General features: G+C 42.4%; 2 protein-coding genes across 2 annotated transcripts in view; both read left to right on the top strand.

Annotated features, from left to right (window-relative positions):
- Positions 1–18,537, top strand: part of LOC310799721 (E3 ubiquitin-protein ligase TRIM47-like) — a 495,544-nt gene that overhangs the window by 215,465 nt on the left and 261,542 nt on the right. The gene's annotated exons all lie outside the window — the stretch shown is intronic.
- The window catches only part of LOC310799570 (neural-cadherin-like), a gene marked incomplete at both ends in the record, with an annotated part of 319,707 nt that overhangs the window by 250,487 nt on the left and 50,683 nt on the right, over positions 1–18,537 (top strand). Inside the window, 2 exons of the mRNA XM_083662160.1 lie at positions 15,796–15,923; positions 16,976–17,103. Of these exons, the coding sequence (XP_083518286.1) occupies positions 15,796–15,923; positions 16,976–17,103 (256 nt within the window). The remainder of the gene's footprint in view (positions 1–15,795; positions 15,924–16,975; positions 17,104–18,537) is intronic.

Genomic DNA, 18,537 nt, shown 5'->3' with positions numbered 1-18,537 from the left:
TCTAGGCGCAGACAAAGAGTTGAACAAAGAGAGATCAGACAGAGAGAGAACAGCGCTGCTGTGACAATCTATTCGCTTCGGGTTCTTATCAAATGTTAAGTTCTTTGGTGCAAACGCTGGCCTGCGTTGATACAGCACGCGCACATCTACGTTTTCATAGAACGTCTATGGTTGCACAGGTAGGAAAAGTTGACTGCAGGGGGGCTTGAAAAGGCAGTGTAAAGGCATTAGGAGGTCAGGGCGGCCGCCTTGCTAAACACTCGGGGTGAGATGTTCCACGGTAAGCGCTTGTTGCACAGCGCCCCCTACAGTATGGAGGGAGCCCATCCAAATGACCAGCACAAAAAGAGCAATCGTTCAAAGAAGAAAAATCCAGTTTGTGTCACTGAGCAGTGCATCGGCAAAACATTTCATGCATAATAAATCTAAAATAATCCAAATTCTGTAGCGTAGTAACCTGTTTTAAGGAAATCACCATAGTACAGTACAACACAAAGCAGAAACAAACACATGTGATTCTAATGATGTTGCATTTGTATGCAACCAAATTTCATAATCATCAATTTGATAATTAATTGTTACAGGAACTGTGTAGGCGTGTGCTGAAATCAATTAGTCTATTGTAATTGCCCTGTTCACTACTGTATATTGCACTATATTGCATAGACATATAAGCAGGATAGACTGTGAATATGCAGCAGCAAACAGCAGGCTAATTTACATGCGTGCTACTTTACCTAGCCTTTGCCACTAGCCTGACTAGAAACCATTAATGACTATTAGTGCTTCAGATTAGCAGTAATTTACAGCTAATAGCAACATAGCTGCACATCAAAAGTGACTTTCTTTCAACTAATATCCCTCCATTATTCCACTACAACTGCTTCACCACCACAAGGCTGTTCACAGCAATTATAATAAATGGATGAATCGCATTGGTGAGCAGAACTTTGGTGTTTTTTGTTCTACAGCTGTGTCCGAATGCAATCAGGCCTAATAACTATTTCAAATTCTCATAACCAATATCATTTCCCCAACCCCCCCTTTCAGCTGATGTCAGTTTGTTCTCCATATTGGTCAAAAGGTCAAACGTTTCTACATACCTGCATGTTGCCCCACCTGTAAGCTTTCTTATAATGTAGTTCAAATGTGGCTTTGGTTGTGATTTCTACTGAGCTGCCAATACAGACATTTGAGACTTGACATAAGCTTGACCCCAAGACAAAGTCATATTTAATCAACTTGACTGTTTGGTGATTCCTTTTCATTGACTGCACAGCATACGAACAGCAGAATGTCTCTTGAAGTCTCGCACTTTTGCCGTCTGTCGGACATTTTCACCAGTCTCCCCGGCGGTGCCACATAGAATAGAGTTGGTTTGTTCAGATGATCAATGATTTGTGTCGGATGAAACCGCGATACCCTGCTGGTCCACCCAGCCGGTGCGAAGCAATAATCGCGTAAGTGTAATTTGGAAAATCCTGGAGCGAAAGGTGTAAGATTAAGCACAGGTTTTTTTTATGGTTTATTATGGTAATTCACGTTGAAAAAACTAGAAAAACATCGTCCTGGCACCCAGAAACTCAAATAATCCTTAAACGTCTGCTAAGGACCGGCTGCACGGTCATTGACTTCCATTAAAACCGCCTTTTTGAGACCTCCAGGAAATTCTTACAAAATTAATGTATTTCATTTTTTTCAGCGGGCATCCTGTACCAAATACCTTGAAATTTGACCTTAATATCTAACCTTGGGGTTGATTGAACATTTGGTTGAGTTACAAGGCTTCAAAATCCATTGCATAGTTTTCCCATTGACTTCAATGTTAATTTTGCAAAAAAAAAAAAAAAAAAAAAATCGACTCCCAGCCACTTTCCCCAAAAATAATTATTTTTCTGATCTTACACCTCTCAGTTCGACTCAAGACATCAAATTTGTAGTTTCTATTGTGTTTGCCCCCCCCCCCCTATTTCCCCAGCACATCACACAGCACAGCACAGCAACCAATTACATGGAGATTTACATGAAATATACCCTGCAGTTATCAATCATGGAAACATGGTCATATGACCTGGGAACGCGGATTTTCCGGTGCAAACTAATGATTTGAAGCTTGGCCCTTATTTGATTCCATAGAATGAAGCTCATTTGTGTTTCTTGTGAAAACTAGCTGGAAGTCGAAAATGGGCAGTTTCATGTTTTTTTTTGTAAAACTTACCTTAGTTGAAACTACATCGTATCTCCGCGCCCGTTCGTTGTAGAGACTCGTGACGAGCATTTTCGGAATCGGCGTCAAAAAGTGACTCTAGATGTGTAATCTTGTCGCGATCCATGCCGTTCTAAGAGGTTTCAATGACTTCCGCGTTGAGACACGCAAAAGCGGCGAGGCGCAGCGGGCCACAGTAACATCCGATGCCCACGAAGGAGCGCCTTGGGTGGCGGAGGCGGTCAGAGCGTCATCCATGGAGGCCAGTTCTGTGCTCCCTCGCTCATGGCCTAAATGGTGTCGCTCAAGCGTGTGTTTTGAGCAGGATGTTCAACTACGCATATGAGGTGGGAGGAATGGAATCAGGAACGGATATGGATCGATAAAAAATAAGAAAATACTTACTTATAAATATAAAAAACAAGTACTAATATCAAGATCCATGAAAGTTAAAAAAATGCAAATTTGCAATTCTCAAAAGATGGAAGCTGGAATAAAGTAATTCTTCCGTGAAAAATGTGACCAATCCATAGCTATGATAATCCCACCACAGCGCCACCAGGTGGCATTCATGGGAAGGGAAAAAAATAATATTTTGTGTTTTCTACTGAAAATTTTATTGTACAGTAAATACAGTAAACTGGCATTTGAGGGGTTAAAATTCAGTAAGCATGAAATGTTGATATGAGGTATGAGAGATGAAGTTACCAATGGATAAGAATCAATAAAAAATAAAAAAAATAATTAATTAAGACTATCAAAAATAAGAATTAATATCAAGGTCCATGTACATGGACCAGCAGACGTTTAAGGGTTAGCGGATTAGCAGGGTACAAGGGTTAAATAAGACCGTGCTGGACATAAGTATCCGCACTTTGTGTGCATGTTTCACTCCCTTGGATTGTCTGTCTTTATATCTATAATAAATCAAATCAAAAGAACATGGCTGGAAAACATTAAACCTGCTTTGGGGTCCCGGCTTTCAAATGGTAACTGCTGCTGGGTGTGGAGATCCAATGTGTGTGTGTGTGGGCCGCGGGGCCGAGTAGCTGGCTGACAGATCGTTTATCGCTCGACACTCTCTGCATCGCCTGACGCCTGCTGATTTGTATACATGCTGATTTGTGTGTGTGTGTGTTTGTGCATGTGTGTGTGTGTGTGTGTGTGTGTGTGTGGGGGGGGGGGGGGGGGGTGTACATGCGTGCCAGTGTGATTTGCAATGCTGTTTATGCCGTCCATATGCTCTCGGTTTGACTCTCGCATCTCCTCAGGCTGTCGGAAAGAAAAAAATTACATTTTTCATATTTAAGAGCCCTGTGGGGGTTCAAGCCCTCTTGGCACACACTCTCTCTCTCTATCTCTCTCGCTCTCTCTCTCTCCCCCCTCTATCTCTCTGTATCTTTCTCTCTCTCTCTCTCTCTCTCTCTCTCAGTCTCTATCTGTCTCTCTCCCTCTCGGCGGAGGAAGTGATAAATTAGCTATGAGGCACAGAGGCGCGGCTTGGTCGCGTGGACAAGCCCCCTTAAGAGCAAAGTCTTGTCGTACCCCGAATGCACCCGGAGCGTTTAAGAGGCTTGCCAGCTACACAGCCCCTGTGAAGATGCTCCCATTTGGCCCCTGCCAGAACCACTCCACCCCACAGCTAGCGTCTCCAGCTAGCCTCTCCAGCTAGCCTCTCAGCTAGCCTTTCCAGCTAGCCTTGCCAGCTAGCCTTTCCAGCTAGCCTCTCACAGCTAGCCTCTCACAGCTAACCTCTCCAGCTAACCTCTCCAGCTAGCCTCTCCAGCTAGCCTCTCCAGCTAACCTCTCCAGCTAGCCTCTCACAGCTAGCCTCTCCAGCTAGTGTCTCCAGCTAGCCTCTCCAGCTAGCCTCTCACAGCTAGCCTCTCACAGCTAGCCTCTCCAGCTAGCCTCTCCAGCTAGCCTCTCACAGCTAACCTCTCCAGCTAGCCTCTCCAGCTAGCCTCTCACAGCCCACTCTTCATCTGTGTGTTTACCTCTCTCGCTCTGTCACTCGCACTCCTCCTCTCTCAATTCAGTTAACTTCAATCCTGCCAAAGCATCAGAAATCAAGAAGCATGTAATGTGTGTGTGTGTGTGTGTGTGTGTGTGTGTGTGTGTGTGTGTGTGTGTGTGTGTGTGTGTGTACTGTATGTATCTGCCTGAAATCAGTCTCTCTCTCTCTGCTTTCTATTCCTCCTTTGGTCTATCCATCATCATGTTCTCAACTCGTCACCTTCTGTTTGTCTCGTTTGTCTTGTCTGTCTGTTTTTCATTTCTCATTTGTTTCCCTCAGCCACTCTCATCTGACCTGTCATCTGCCATCTCATCTGGCCTCCTCACCACCTTTCTTCTCCTTCACTCTCTCTCTCTCTCTCTCTCTCTCTCTCTCTCTCTCTCTCTCTCTCTCTCTCTCTCTCTCTCTCCAACTTCTTTGCTCTTTAACAGGCTCGCTCACTCATCTGCCTCTTCTACACCCTCTCCATGTCGTTTCTCCTCTGCCTCGCTTTCTCCTCTCTATTTCTCTCCTCCTCTTTGCTCTTTCACCTTGTCGCTCCCCCACTCACATCTCCCTTTCTCCCTGATCTCTCTCTCCTCCTCTCTTCCTTTCTCTCTAATCTCTCTCCTCTCCTCATTTCTCTCTGATCTCTCTCTCCTCCTCTCTCCTCTTCCTCTCTGATCTCTCCTCCTCTCTCCCTTTCTCTCTGATCTCTCTCCTCTTCTCCTTATTTCTCTCTGATCTCTCCCTCCTCTCTCCCTTTCTCTCTGATCTCTCTCTCCTCCTCTCTCCCTTTCTCTCTGATATCTCCTCCTCACTACGAGGCTGAAGTTGGCTCCCGATTCGCAGCTCCCGATTGGAATTTTCCAGTCCACCTTAAAAAGTGGAATAACGCCTCTAGATGGCGTGGTTCGACCATTTTCAAGCGAGTTCATGAACTGGAAAACATAGGTATATAGGAGGGATACGTTTTGAGAATACATTATAGAATGAATCCTGCATTTTGTTCATTTTTAATGTTGCATGCAATTCTTATTGACCTCAAAAAGGTTCTTCTATTGGTGTAAACAGCAGGAAAAAAGAGTTGATTTCACAGCTTTTGCCCATCTAGACTGCATAAAACCACATCCAACTCACAGACCATTACACTTATTCTTTTCAAATCTGGCCTAGATTATAAAGGGGACATTAGACTCTCATTATAGCACAGTGTCTGATTTGTGAAACATATCGCTGATTTGTGAAAATGCTATGATTGCAGTTTTCAGCTGATTTGGATCATCTAGACCACACAAAACCACATCCAACTCACAGACCATTACACGTATTCTTTTCAAACCTGGCCTAGATTACAAAGGGGACATTAGACTCTCATTATAGCACAGTGTCTGATTTGTGAAACATATTTCTGATTTGTGAAACTGCTCTAATTGCAGTTTTCAACTGATTTTGACCATCTAGACCGCATGAAACCAGGTCCAGCTCAAAGACCATCACTCTAATTCTTTTCAAACCTGGCCTAGATTATAAAGGGGACATTAGACTCTCATTATAGCACAGTGTCTGATTTGTGAAACATATTTCTGATTTGTGAAACTGCTCTAATTGCAGTTTTCAACTGATTTTGACCATCTAGACCGCATCAAACCAGGTCCAGCTCAAAGACCATCACTCTAATTCTTTTCAAACCTGGCCTAGATTATAAAGGGGACATTAGACTCTCATTATAGCACAGTGTCTGATTTGTGAAACATATTTCTGATTTGTGAAACTGCTCTAATTGCAGTTTTCAACTGATTTTGACCATCTAGACCGCATCAAACCAGGTCCAGCTCAAAGACCATCAATCTAATTCTTTTCAAACCTGGCCTAGATTATAAAGGGGACATTAGACTCTCATTATAGCACAGTGTCTGATTTATGAAACATATTTCTGATTTGTGAAACTGCTCTTATTGCAGTTTTCAACTGATTTTGACCATCTAGACCGCATCAAACCAGGTCCAGCTCAAAGACCATCACTCTAATTCTTTTCAAACCTGGCCTAGATTATAAAGGGGACATTAGACTCTCATTATAGCACAGTGTCTGATTTGTGAAACATATTTCTGATTTGTGAAACTGCTCTAATTGCAGTTTTCAACTGATTTTGACCATCTAGACCGCATCAAACCAGGTCCAGCTCAAAGACCATCACTCTAATTCTTTTCAAACCTGGCCTAGATTATAAAGGGGACATTAGACTCTCATTATAGCACAGTGTCTGATTTGTGAAACATATTTCTGATTTGTGAAACTGCTCTAATTGCAGTTTTCAACTGATTTTGACCATCTAGACCGCATCAAACCAGGTCCAGCTCAAAGACCATCACTCTAATTCTTTTCAAACCTGGCCTAGATTATAAAGGGGACATTAGACTCTCATTATAGCACAGTGTGTGATTTGTGAAACATATTTCTGATTTGTGAAACTGCTCTAATTGCAGTTTTCAACTGATTTTGACCATCTAGACCGCATCAAACCAGGTCCAGCTCAAAGACCATCACTCTAATTCTTTTCAAACCTGGCCTAGATTATAAAGGGGACATTAGACTCTCATTATAGCACAGTGTCTGATTTGTGAAACATATTTCTGATTTGTGAAACTGCTCTAATTGCAGTTTTCAACTGATTTTGACCATCTAGACCGCATCAAACCAGGTCCAGCTCAAAGACCATCACTCTAATTCTTTTCAAACCTGGCCTAGATTATACAGGGGACATTAGACTCTTATTATAGCACAGTGTCTGATTTGTGAAACATATTTCTGATTTGTGAAACTGCTCTAATTGCAGTTTTCAACTGATTTTGACCATCTAGACCGCATTAAACCAGGTGAGTGCCTAGCCTTAACCTCTTCCCTCCAGGTGACGACAATACATCTCAGGTGAACTCGGGGTGAACTCTCGTGCTCATACTGACAAAGTATAGAAGTGGTTGCACTGCTTAGAAATAAAAAAGAACAAAATAATCTCTGGAAGTTGTAGAAATTGTTCGTTGGAGTAAGTATAGTGGAAGAAGATGATGTAGCAGTTAAGTATTAGTCACAATAGGCTAATAAAAACTACACAATGACAGTAGAGATAAAAGTTGGTAGAAAATTTGAAAGGGTGAAAGAATTACATTGATTGAGAATGAAAAAAATATTTGAAAAATCAAAGTGTAATAATGTCGTCTGACTGCGAAAATACAGTGAAATCATACATTATTTCACTTTTCACTAATAGGATAAAGGTTTCACAAATCTGAGAGTGGACCATAATGAGAGTGTAATGTCCCCTTTGTAATCTAGGCCAGGTTTGAAAAGAATTAGAGTGATGGTCTTTGAGCTGGACCTGGTTTGATGCGGTCTAGATGGTCAAAATCAGTTGAAAACTGCAATTAGAGCAGTTTCACAAATCAGAAATATGTTTCACAAATCAGACACTGTGCTATAATGAGAGTCTAATGTCCCCTTTATAATCTAGGCCAGGTTTGAAAAGAATTAGATTGATGGTCTTTGAGCTGGACCTGGTTTGATGCGGTCTAGATGGTCAAAATCAGTTGAAAACTGCAATTAGAGCAGTTTCACAAATCAGAAATATGTTTCACAAATCAGACACTGTGCTATAATGAGAGTCTAATGTCCCCTTTATAATCTAGGCCAGGTTTGAAAAGAATTAGAGTGATGGTCTTTGAGCTGGACCTGGTTTGATGCGGTCTAGATGGTCAAAATCAGTTGAAAACTGCAATTAGAGCAGTTTCACAAATCAGAAATATGTTTCACAAATCAGACACTGTGCTATAATGAGAGTCTAATGTCCCCTTTATAATCTAGGCCAGGTTTGAAAAGAATATGTGTAATGGTCTGTGAGCTGGACCTGGTTTGATGCGGTCTAGATGCTCAAAATCAGCAGAAAACTGCAATTATAGCACTTTCACAAATCAGAAATATGTTTCACAAATCAGACACTGTGCTATAATGAGAGTCTAATGTCCCCTTTATAATCTAGGCCAGGTTTGAAAAGAATTAGAGTGATGGTCTGTGAGTTGGACGTGGTTTTGTGTGGTCTAGATGCTCCAAATCAGCTGAAAACTGCAATCATAGCATTTTCACAAATCAGAAATATGTTTCACAAATCAGACACTGTGCTATAATGAGAGTCTAATGTCCCCTTTATAATCTAGGCCAGGTTTGAAAATAATATGTGTAATGGTCTGTGAGCTGGACCTGGTTTGATGCGGTCTAGATGCTCCAAATCAGCTGAAAACTGCAATCATAGCATTTTCACAAATCAGAAATATGTTTCACAAATCAGACACTGTGCTATAATGAGAGTCTAATGTCCCCTTTATAATCTAGGCCAGGTTTGAAAAGAATTAGAGTGACGGTCTTTGAGCTGGACCTGGTTTGATGCGGTCTAGATGGCCAAAATCAGCAGAAAACTGCAATTATAGCACTTTCACAAATCAGAAATATGTTTCACAAATCAGACACTGTGCTATAATGAGAGTCTAATGTCCCCTTTATAATCTAGGCCAGGTTTGAAAAGAATTAGAGTGACGGTCTTTGAGCTGGACCTGGTTTGATGCGGTCTAGATGGTCAAAATCAGTTGAAAACTGCAATTAGAGCATTTTCACAAATCAGAAATATGTTTCACAAATCAGACACTGTGCTATAATGAGAGTCTAATGTCCCCTTTATAATCTAGGCCAGGTTTGAAAAGAATATGTGTAATGGTCTGTGAGCTGGACCTGGTTTGATGCGGTCTAGATGCTCAAAATCAGCAGAAAACTGCAATTATAGCACTTTCACAAATCAGAAATATGTTTCACAAATCAGACACTGTGCTATAATGAGAGTCTAATGTCCCCTTTATAATCTAGGCCAGGTTTGAAAAGAATTAGAGTGATGGTCTGTGAGTTGGACGTGGTTTTGTGTGGTCTAGATGCTCCAAATCAGCTGAAAACTGCAATCATAGCATTTTCACAAATCAGAAATATGTTTCACAAATCAGACACTGTGCTATAATGAGAGTCTAATGTCCCCTTTATAATCTAGGCCAGGTTTGAAAATAATTAGAGTGACGGTCTTTGAGCTGGACCTGGTTTGATGCGGTCTAGATGGCCAAAATCAGCAGAAAACTGCAATTATAGCACTTTCACAAATCAGAAATATGTTTCACAAATCAGACACTGTGCTATAATGAGAGTCTAATGTCCCCTTTATAATCTAGGCCAGGTTTGAAAAGAATTAGAGTGATGGTCTGTGAGTTGGACGTGGTTTTGTGTGGTCTAGATGCTCCAAATCAGCTGAAAACTGCAATCATAGCATTTTCACAAATCAGAAATATGTTTCACAAATCAGACACTGTGCTATAATGAGAGTCTAATGTCCCCTTTATAATCTAGGCCAGGTTTGAAAAGAATATGTGTAAGGGTCTGTGAGCTGGACCTGGTTTGATGCGGTCTAGATGCTCCAAATCAGCTGAAAACTGCAATCATAGCATTTTCACAAATCAGAAATATGTTTCACAAATCAGACACTGTGCTATAATGAGAGTCTAATGTCCCCTTTATAATCTAGGCCAGGTTTGAAAAGAATTAGAGTGACGGTGTTTGAGCTGGACCTGGTTTGATGCGGTCTAGATGGCCAAAATCAGCAGAAAACTGCAATTAGAGCACTTTCACAAATCAGAAATATGTTTCACAAATCAGACACTGTGCTATAATGAGAGTCTAATGTCCCCTTTATAATCTAGGCCAGGTTTGAAAAGAATATGTGTAATGGTCTGTGAGCTGGACCTGGTTTGATGCGGTCTAGATGCTCCAAATCAGCTGAAAACTGCAATCATAGCATTTTCACAAATCAGAAATATGTTTCACAAATCAGACACTGTGCTATAATGAGAGTCTAATGTCCCCTTTATAATCTAGGCCAGGTTTGAAAAGAATATGTGTAATGGTCTGTGAGCTGGACCTGGTTTGATGCGGTCTAGATGCTCAAAATCAGCAGAAAACTGCAATTATAGCAGTTTCACAAATCAGAAATATGTTTCACAAATCAGACACTGTGCTATAATGAGAGTCTAATGTCCCCTTTATAATCTAGGCCAGGTTTGAAAAGAATTAGAGTGACGGTCTTTGAGCTGGACCTGGTTTGATGCGGTCTAGATGGCCAAAATCAGCAGAAAACTGCAATTATAGCACTTTCACAAATCAGAAATATGTTTCACAAATCAGACACTGTGCTATAATGAGAGTCTAATGTCCCCTTTATAATCTAGGCCAGGTTTGAAAAGAATATGTGTAATGGTCTGTGAGTTGGATGTGGTTTTATGCAGTCTAGATGGGCAAAAGCTGTGAAATCAACTCTTTTTTCCAGCTGTTTACACCAATAGGAGAACCTTTTTGAGGTCAATAAGAATTGCATGCAACATTAAAAACGAACAAAATGCAGGATTCATTCTATAATGTATTCTCATTACATATCCCCCCTATATACCTATGTTTTCCAGTTCATGAACTCGCTTGAAAATGGTCGAACCACGCCATCTAGAGGCGTTATTCCACTTTTTAAGGTGGACTGGAAAATTCCAATCGGGAGCTGCGAATCGGGAGCCAACTTCAGCCTCGTCTCCTCACTCCCTTTCTCTCTGATCTCTCTCTCCTCCTCACTCCCTTTCTCTCTGATCTCTCCCTCCTCACTCCCTTTCTCTCTGATCTCTCCTCCTCACTCCCTTTCTCTCTGATATCTCCTCCTCACTCCCTTTCTCTCTGATCTCTCTCTCCTCCTCACTCCCTTTCTCTCTGATCTCTCCCTCCTCACTCCCTTTCTCTCTGATCTCTCCTCCTCACTCCCTTTCTCTCTGATATCTCCTCCTCACTCCCTTTCTCTCTGATCTCTCTCTCCTCCTCACTCCCTTTCTCTCTGATCTCGCTCTCCTCCTCTCTCCCATTCTCTCTGATATCTCCTCCTCACTCCCTTTCTCTCTGATCTCTCTCCTCCTCTCCTCCTTTCTCTCTGATCTCTCTCTCCTCCTCACTCCCTTTCTCTCTGATATCTCCTCCTCACTCCCTTTCTCTCTGATCTCTCTCTCCCTTTCTTTCTGATCTCTCTCCTCCTTTCTCTCTAATCTCTCCTCCTCTCTCTCTGATCTCTCTCTCATACTCTCTCCCTCTGTCTCAGATCTCTCTCTCCTCCTCTCTCCCTTTCTCTCTGATCTCTCTCTCCTCCCATTGCTGCTGGTCTCTACTTTTCTCTTTGAGAGCCCTGAAAGTCTCTCTCTGTCTCCTGAGAAAAATGTCACTTCAATCTCAGCAGGGGTCCTTAGACCTGCCTGCCAGACATCCGGCGTGGGCAATAATCTACCTGTTAGCCGGTTGCGTGTGCACGAGCGTGTGCACGAGAGCGTGCACGTCACCGTGAAAAGGTCTTTTCAGTCAGGCTTAGGCAGATGTTCTTTGTGCCTCTGACTGGCTGCCCGCCCAGCTCCCACATAATATCTCTGGCTCTCTCCACGCTGTCCCAATAGGGCTGTAACGGCCTGTATAACCCTGACTGAGATGGCTGAGATAGAGGGAGAGATGGGGGACAATGAATGAGAGAAGGGAGTGAATGAGGTGAGTGAAAAGGGAGGGGGGGATGGGTGAGGGGGCGAGGTAGAGCCGGTTCAGTGAAAGAGAGACAGTTTAGCATTGAATTGATATATGAAATTTACTCAGTTACTTTGCTCAGTTGTCTGACCTCGGCACGGGGTCGTCCAATTAATTGGATCGTTTCCGAAGTGCAGCACGGACTCACCCTGCAGTCGGCGGGGGGGCGGGGCTTTCACAGTAATTGAAGCAAAAGGTGAGAGGCTAACAACACGCCCGTGCCGTGCTCGCCGCGGCTTAAAAATGACTTTGGGTTTATTTATCTATTTATTTTCTTAAAGCTATTTTAGAAGCACAGTGTAATGAAGGATAGGGCCACTCTTCATCGCAAACGGCACATCTCGCTCTGAAAATATCGGGATGCAGCGTCGACAAGGGAATTAGAGAAGTGCGGCATCTCATGCGCCCGCCCCTACCCCCCCCCCAGGGAAGTGGTCCCTGGGAAATTTGGTTTGGTACTTAGTGGTACTTGGTCGGAAAAGTTTGGGAACCCCTGCTCTAATAAATTGTCAAATATCTTGTCAGCCATTGACTTACCACTTCTACCAACTCAACCCTGGAGAAAAACTGTCATAGCGCAGAAGTTAGTGGAATTCACACTCTAAACAGGGGTCGTTTCACTGTGTTTATTATCATCATCCGTAGCATAAGACTACTCATAGTATGGGGGGCTCCCGCACTGGAAGCCCCCCCCATACTAAAACATAAAAGCAAATACTTCGTAGGAATCGAACCCATAGTTGTGGAAAAATCAGTGCCGACGGTCATGTTCTGTGCTCAAAAGAGACAAGGACTGGAACTACAGTAGGCAAATGGGACAAACAACCGTGAACATGGACATGTATTATGAACAGATGAATTTGCATAGTTCTGTCCTTGAAATACAGAAGTCACTCCTCAATATCAGAGGCTGCATCAAAATACACAAACACAAACATCTCAACATGAAAATGTTGCAGGGCAAAGAATAATTTTGTTTTTAAGCCCAGAAAACCACATTGAACCTAACTGTCAGTTGTGAATGATTCCTCAAAATGTGAACTAATATGAAAGTAAGAGAGGTCAATGCAAACACCTCAGTACACAAGCTGAACATCTCAGATCCGACATCTTCTTCTGCGCTCGCCGTCTCTGTGAACTTTTTCAGTTCAGCATGGAGGATGATGGATTGCCACATCCTGGTGGGTAGACATGCGTTCCCATAATGCTTTGCATGGTGCCCAGAGCACTGGCACTCTTAACTGCTTCATTAACTTTTAATTTCCCATTTGAATAAGTCAGAAAATACAATAATAACTTATTTTTTTCTGAAATGTTTGTTGTCTGCCTTGAGAAGTGACATTAAGCCAGGCTCTGTGGTGTGCAGTAATACTTCTTAAAGTCCATCAATAAGGTTGACAGTTTGACTACCGTACTGTTTCACACTGTTTTGATGAGAAATGGTATAATTACGTATTAAATGTACGTTTATTACATTTAATATATTTACATGCATCAGTTTGGGCCTGGTCATTTTTCTTTCTATGATGGAGGACCTTCAACTTTGTCACTCTTCATCAGTTTGACCAACATGTCAGACTAGTGTTGCACCGTTATACCGGTGCCAACGGTCTACTGTGGTGCCAAAACTCATGATGCTACGATACCAGCTGCTTTAAATGATGCTACGTTACTGTAGGACACTAGACTAACATCAGTACCATGGAATGATGCTACCACATCTGTTTCCCAATTTCACTGGTTTCTATAGTCACAATATTATGTTGACGCACCCTCTTCTGGAAGCAACGTGTGTGTGTGTGTGTGTGTGTGTGTGTGTGTGTGTGTGTGTGTGTGTGTGTGTGTGTGTGTGTGTGTGTGTGTGTGCGTGCACACACACACACACACACACATATCACACAAAGTGTGGAGTGCAATGACAGAACTTATCGCTTGAGGTAAGCATATCCATATAGCCTACAGCTGGTGCAAACACCTGTTTGGACGCATTAAAGAGGACATGAGAGGGCAATCTGGTTGGTTGTATTGATGTTACGCCCAGACCAGCCTATGTATCATTCTGTGTTAACTCCAGACCAGCCTATGTATCATTCTGTGTTAACTCCAGACCAGCCTATGTATAATTCTGTGTTAACTCCAGACCAGCCTATGTATCATTCTGTGTTAACTCCAGACCAGTCTATGTATCATTCTGTGTTAACTCCAGACCAGCCTATGTATCATTCTGTGTTAACTCCAGACCAGTCTATGTATAATTCTGTGTTAACTCCAGACCAGCCTATGTATAATTCTGTGTTAACTCCAGACCAGCCTATCATTCTGTGTTAACTCCAGACCAGCCTATGTATCATTCTGTGTTAACTCCAGACCAGCCTATCATTCTGTGTTAACTCCAGACCAGTCTATGTATCATTCTGTGTTAACTCCAGACCAGTCTATGTATAATTCTGTGTTAACTCCAGACCAGCCTATGTATCATTCTGTGTTAACTCCAGACCAGTCTATGTATAATTCTGTGTTAACTCCAGACCAGCCTATGTATAATTCTGTGTTAACTCCAGACCAGCCTATCATTCTGTGTTAACTCCAGACCAGTCTATGTATCATTCTGTGTTAACTCCAGACCAGTCTATGTATCATTCTGTGTTAACTCCAGACCAGCCTATCATTCTGTGTTAACTCCAGACCAGTCTATGTATCATTCTGTGTTAACTCCAGACCAGCCTATGTATCATTCTGTGTTAACTCCAGACCAGTCTATGTATCATTCTGGTGTTAACTCCAGACCAGCCTATGTATCATTCTGTGTTAACTCCAGACCAGCCTATGTATCATTCTGTGTTAACTCCAGACCAGCCTATGTATCATTCTGTGTTAACTCCAGACCAGTCTATGTATCATTCTGTGTTAACTCCAGACCAGCCTATGTATCATTCTGGTGTTAACTCCAGACCAGCCTATGTATCATTCTGGTGTTAACTCCAGACCAGTCTATCATTCTGTGTTAACTCCAGACCAGCCTATGTATCATTCTGTGTTAACTCCAGACCAGCCTATGTATCATTCTGGTGTTAACTCCAGACCAGCCTATGTATCATTCTGTGTTAACTCCAGACCAGTCTATGTATCATTCTGTGTTAACTCCAGACCAGCCTATGTATCATTCTGTGTTAACTCCAGACCAGTCTATGTATCATTCTGGTGTTAACTCCAGACCAGCCTATGTATCATTCTGTGTTAACTCCAGACCAGTCTATGTATCATTCTGTGTTAACTCCAGACCAGCCTATGTATCATTCTGTGTTAACTCCAGACCAGTCTATGTATAATTCTGGTGTTAACTCCAGACCAGCCTATGTATAATTCTGTGTTAACTCCAGACCAGTCTATGTATCATTCTTGTGTTAACTCCAGACCAGTCTATGTATCATTCTGTGTTAACTCCAGACCAGTCTATGTATAATTCTGGTGTTAACTCCAGACCAGCCTATGTATCATTCTGTGTTAACTCCAGACCAGTCTATGTATCATTCTTGTGTTAACTCCAGACCAGTCTATGTATCATTCTGCTGTTAAATCCGCCCATTTCAGAGAGGCACCAGGTGCAAAGGGGGGAAATAGCGCCGTCAAATTAGGACACACCTCCAACTGCACCAGAGCCGAGCATTAGCAGCCCTAGCATCATCACTGCACCACGTTATGGAAAATACACACTGCCACAAACTTTCAGCAGCTTCAATGAAAACATACTGGTGTCGGTACGGCCTTCAAAAACCCATATGAGACCTGTTTTTACAAGGAAAATAATTATCTCTCTCTCTCTGTCTCTCTCTCTCTCTCTGTCCCTCTCTCTGTCCCTCTGTCTCTCTCTGTCTCTCTCTCTCTGTCTCTCTGTCCCTCTCGGTCCATCCAGAGCTGATAGATGGGACCCCCACCCTGAAAATCAACCACGGCTCGGGCATTTTGGTGCTGCAGTTGCCTGGCAACGTGAACGTGGCAGACAGACGGTGGCATCGGCTGGATGTCCGCAGCAACAGCAAGGTGGGACACTTCGCCCGTTTCACCACAACAGACGAGGGAACCTGGCGACGCTAACCTCCGGGTTTTAGCACTCAATCCTGGCTTTGTGGCCATGTCCAGTGAGGCCTGCTGAGCTGTCAGAGCAGGGACGTCCTGCTGACACACTCACAGGCAGAGTCATTACGCTTTCATATTGCTAAACTGAAGCCGCTTGTTATTGCTGTGAGAGATGAACATATTACATTTTCTTATGCAGCACGGCGTCACGTCTATCTACAGTATCTATCTCTATCTATCAATCTATCTCTATCTATCTATCTATCTATCTATCTATCTCTCTATCTATCTCTCTATCTATCTCTCTCTCTATCTATCTATCTATCTCTCTATCGATGGAGAGAGAGAGAGAAACAGTCCTGGATATTAATACGTATCTCTAGCTGCCACTGGACCACAGGCAGCGTTCCTTGTAAACACTCATGAGAACATGCTGGTTTCAGCTCTAAAGGCCTGTGTTTTTATGTCCATGTTAATAGGAGACAGAGGAGGAGGCGGTCAAAATAACACACTAATGAAAGAGATGCAAGTCATGCAGGCAGCTCCCCTGGCAGCAATAATGATAAAGAGTGTACTCATAATGATAAAAGAGTGTACTCTCATGGTAATGCTGACAAATAGGACCTATTTTCTCTGATAATAGAGGAGCACATGGATGGACTATTGTGTAGAAATCCTGCCATGTTGGTTCATCAGGTGAAAAAGGCTATGGGATTTTACTATGGGGATTTTGGTTAAATGCATGAAATAAGGTCTGTGGTTATTAACACAAGCTTATGGGAGTGGAAATTTGTGTTCAGCAGGAAAATCTTCACAAACTAACCAAAATCCCCATCCTAAAATCCCATAGCCTTTTCCCCTTAGGAACCAACATGGCGGCGATTTGCTACTTCCGACTCATTCCTGCGGTACTCAATATCTGTTCTACATGTCGTGTGTGTGTGTGTGTGTGTGTGTGTGTGTGTGTGTGTGTGTGTGTGTGTGTGTGTGTGTGTGTGTGTGTGTGTGTTCTCCAGGAGGTGCGTTTCACTCTGGATCGCTGTGCAGGGGCAGCGGTGATGGAGATGGAGGGACTGGGCAGCTGGCTCACCACCGAGGATCACTCCTCCTGCCAAGTGACGGGTGTCACACCCAACACCCACAGGTACACACACACACACACACACCCAACACCCACAGGTACACACTGTCACACCCAACACCCACAGGTACACACACACACACACACGTGCGCGTGCATGCCAGCGTGTCCGTTACAGATTTTAAGTAACAACTCGTTTGGCGATGGACCTCGATTTCTCCAACTTTGATTTCTCTGAATTGTGAAGCCACCAACAAGGAAACACATGTAAAAAAAAAAATTTGAATCGAGACATGATATTGTGCCTCTTTTGACTAGGCACTAATGATGACTTTAGGGCTCAAAACACAATCAAAAGGGAAAAGGAGAGCCAGCCGCACACAAGCCAGTTACAACATGAAGCGCAACAAGACACCAACAAGTGGAGATGGTTAAAAAAGAATACAAAATAAATAAATAAATAGATGATGATGATGATGATGATGATTATTATTATTATTATGAATCACCATCATCAATCGTCATATCAGATTACAAGGGCTTTGTCACATAGCAGACATTCTGACTACTCTAACCTCAACTGGAATCTAGCTAATCTACAGCCTAATCTTTCCCATCCTAACCTAGTCTAATCTAATTTTAGCCTGCACTATATATATATATATATATAAAAGAAATCTAGCTAAACATTTTACATAGTTAAAAGAGATAAAATTAGAGATAAAATTGCCATAAAATAAATTTGAAAAAGTAAAAAAGAAGAATAATTAAGACTTGAAAGTCTTTCTTTCATAGAGTTCTATTCAGAGAAACGAGATAGTTAGCCAGGTGGAAAATGAAGGGGAAAAAATAGTCTGTATGTGATATAAGAGTTCCACAAGGGTGCATTGGTAGTCTGGCTGCTCAGCCTCCTCTGCCTTCCGTCCGAGGAGTCTGCATGTAGCAACGAGCTAGCGTGTAGCTTTCTGCCGTTAGCTTGCTAGCTAGTTAGTGTTGTTGTTGTCCCTGAGGGGCGGGGCTTTACGGGTTCAAAGATCCATTAAAACCCAAAGGGTATTTGTTCTTCTACATGATCTTTATGAAATTAAATGTAAGCATCTTCTCTCAATGTGTATATCTGCATGTTGTATTTGTAGACTGGATGTTATCCTCTCAATGTGTATATCTGCATGTTGTATTTGTAGACTGGATGTTATCCTCTCAATGTGTATATCTGCATGTTGTATTTGTAGACTGGATGTTATCCTCTCAATGTGTATATCTACATGTTGTATTTGTAGACTGGATGTTATCCTCTCAATGTGTATATCTGCATGTTGTATTTGTAGACTGGATGCTCTCCTCTCAATGTGTATATCTACATGTTGTATTTGTAGACTGGATGCTCTCCTCTCAATGTGTATATCTACATGTTGTATTTGTAGACTGGATGTTATCCTCTCAATGTGTATATCTACATGTTGTATTTGTAGACTGGATGTTATCCTCTCAATGTGT

The sequence above is a fragment of the Poromitra crassiceps genome (assembly GCF_964638095.1).
Source record: "Poromitra crassiceps genome assembly, chromosome: 28".
In the NCBI taxonomy this organism is placed as follows: Eukaryota; Metazoa; Chordata; class Actinopteri; order Beryciformes; family Melamphaidae; genus Poromitra; species Poromitra crassiceps.
Note: the sequence above shows the minus strand (reverse complement) of the source record. Positions and strands in the feature narration are given on the sequence as shown.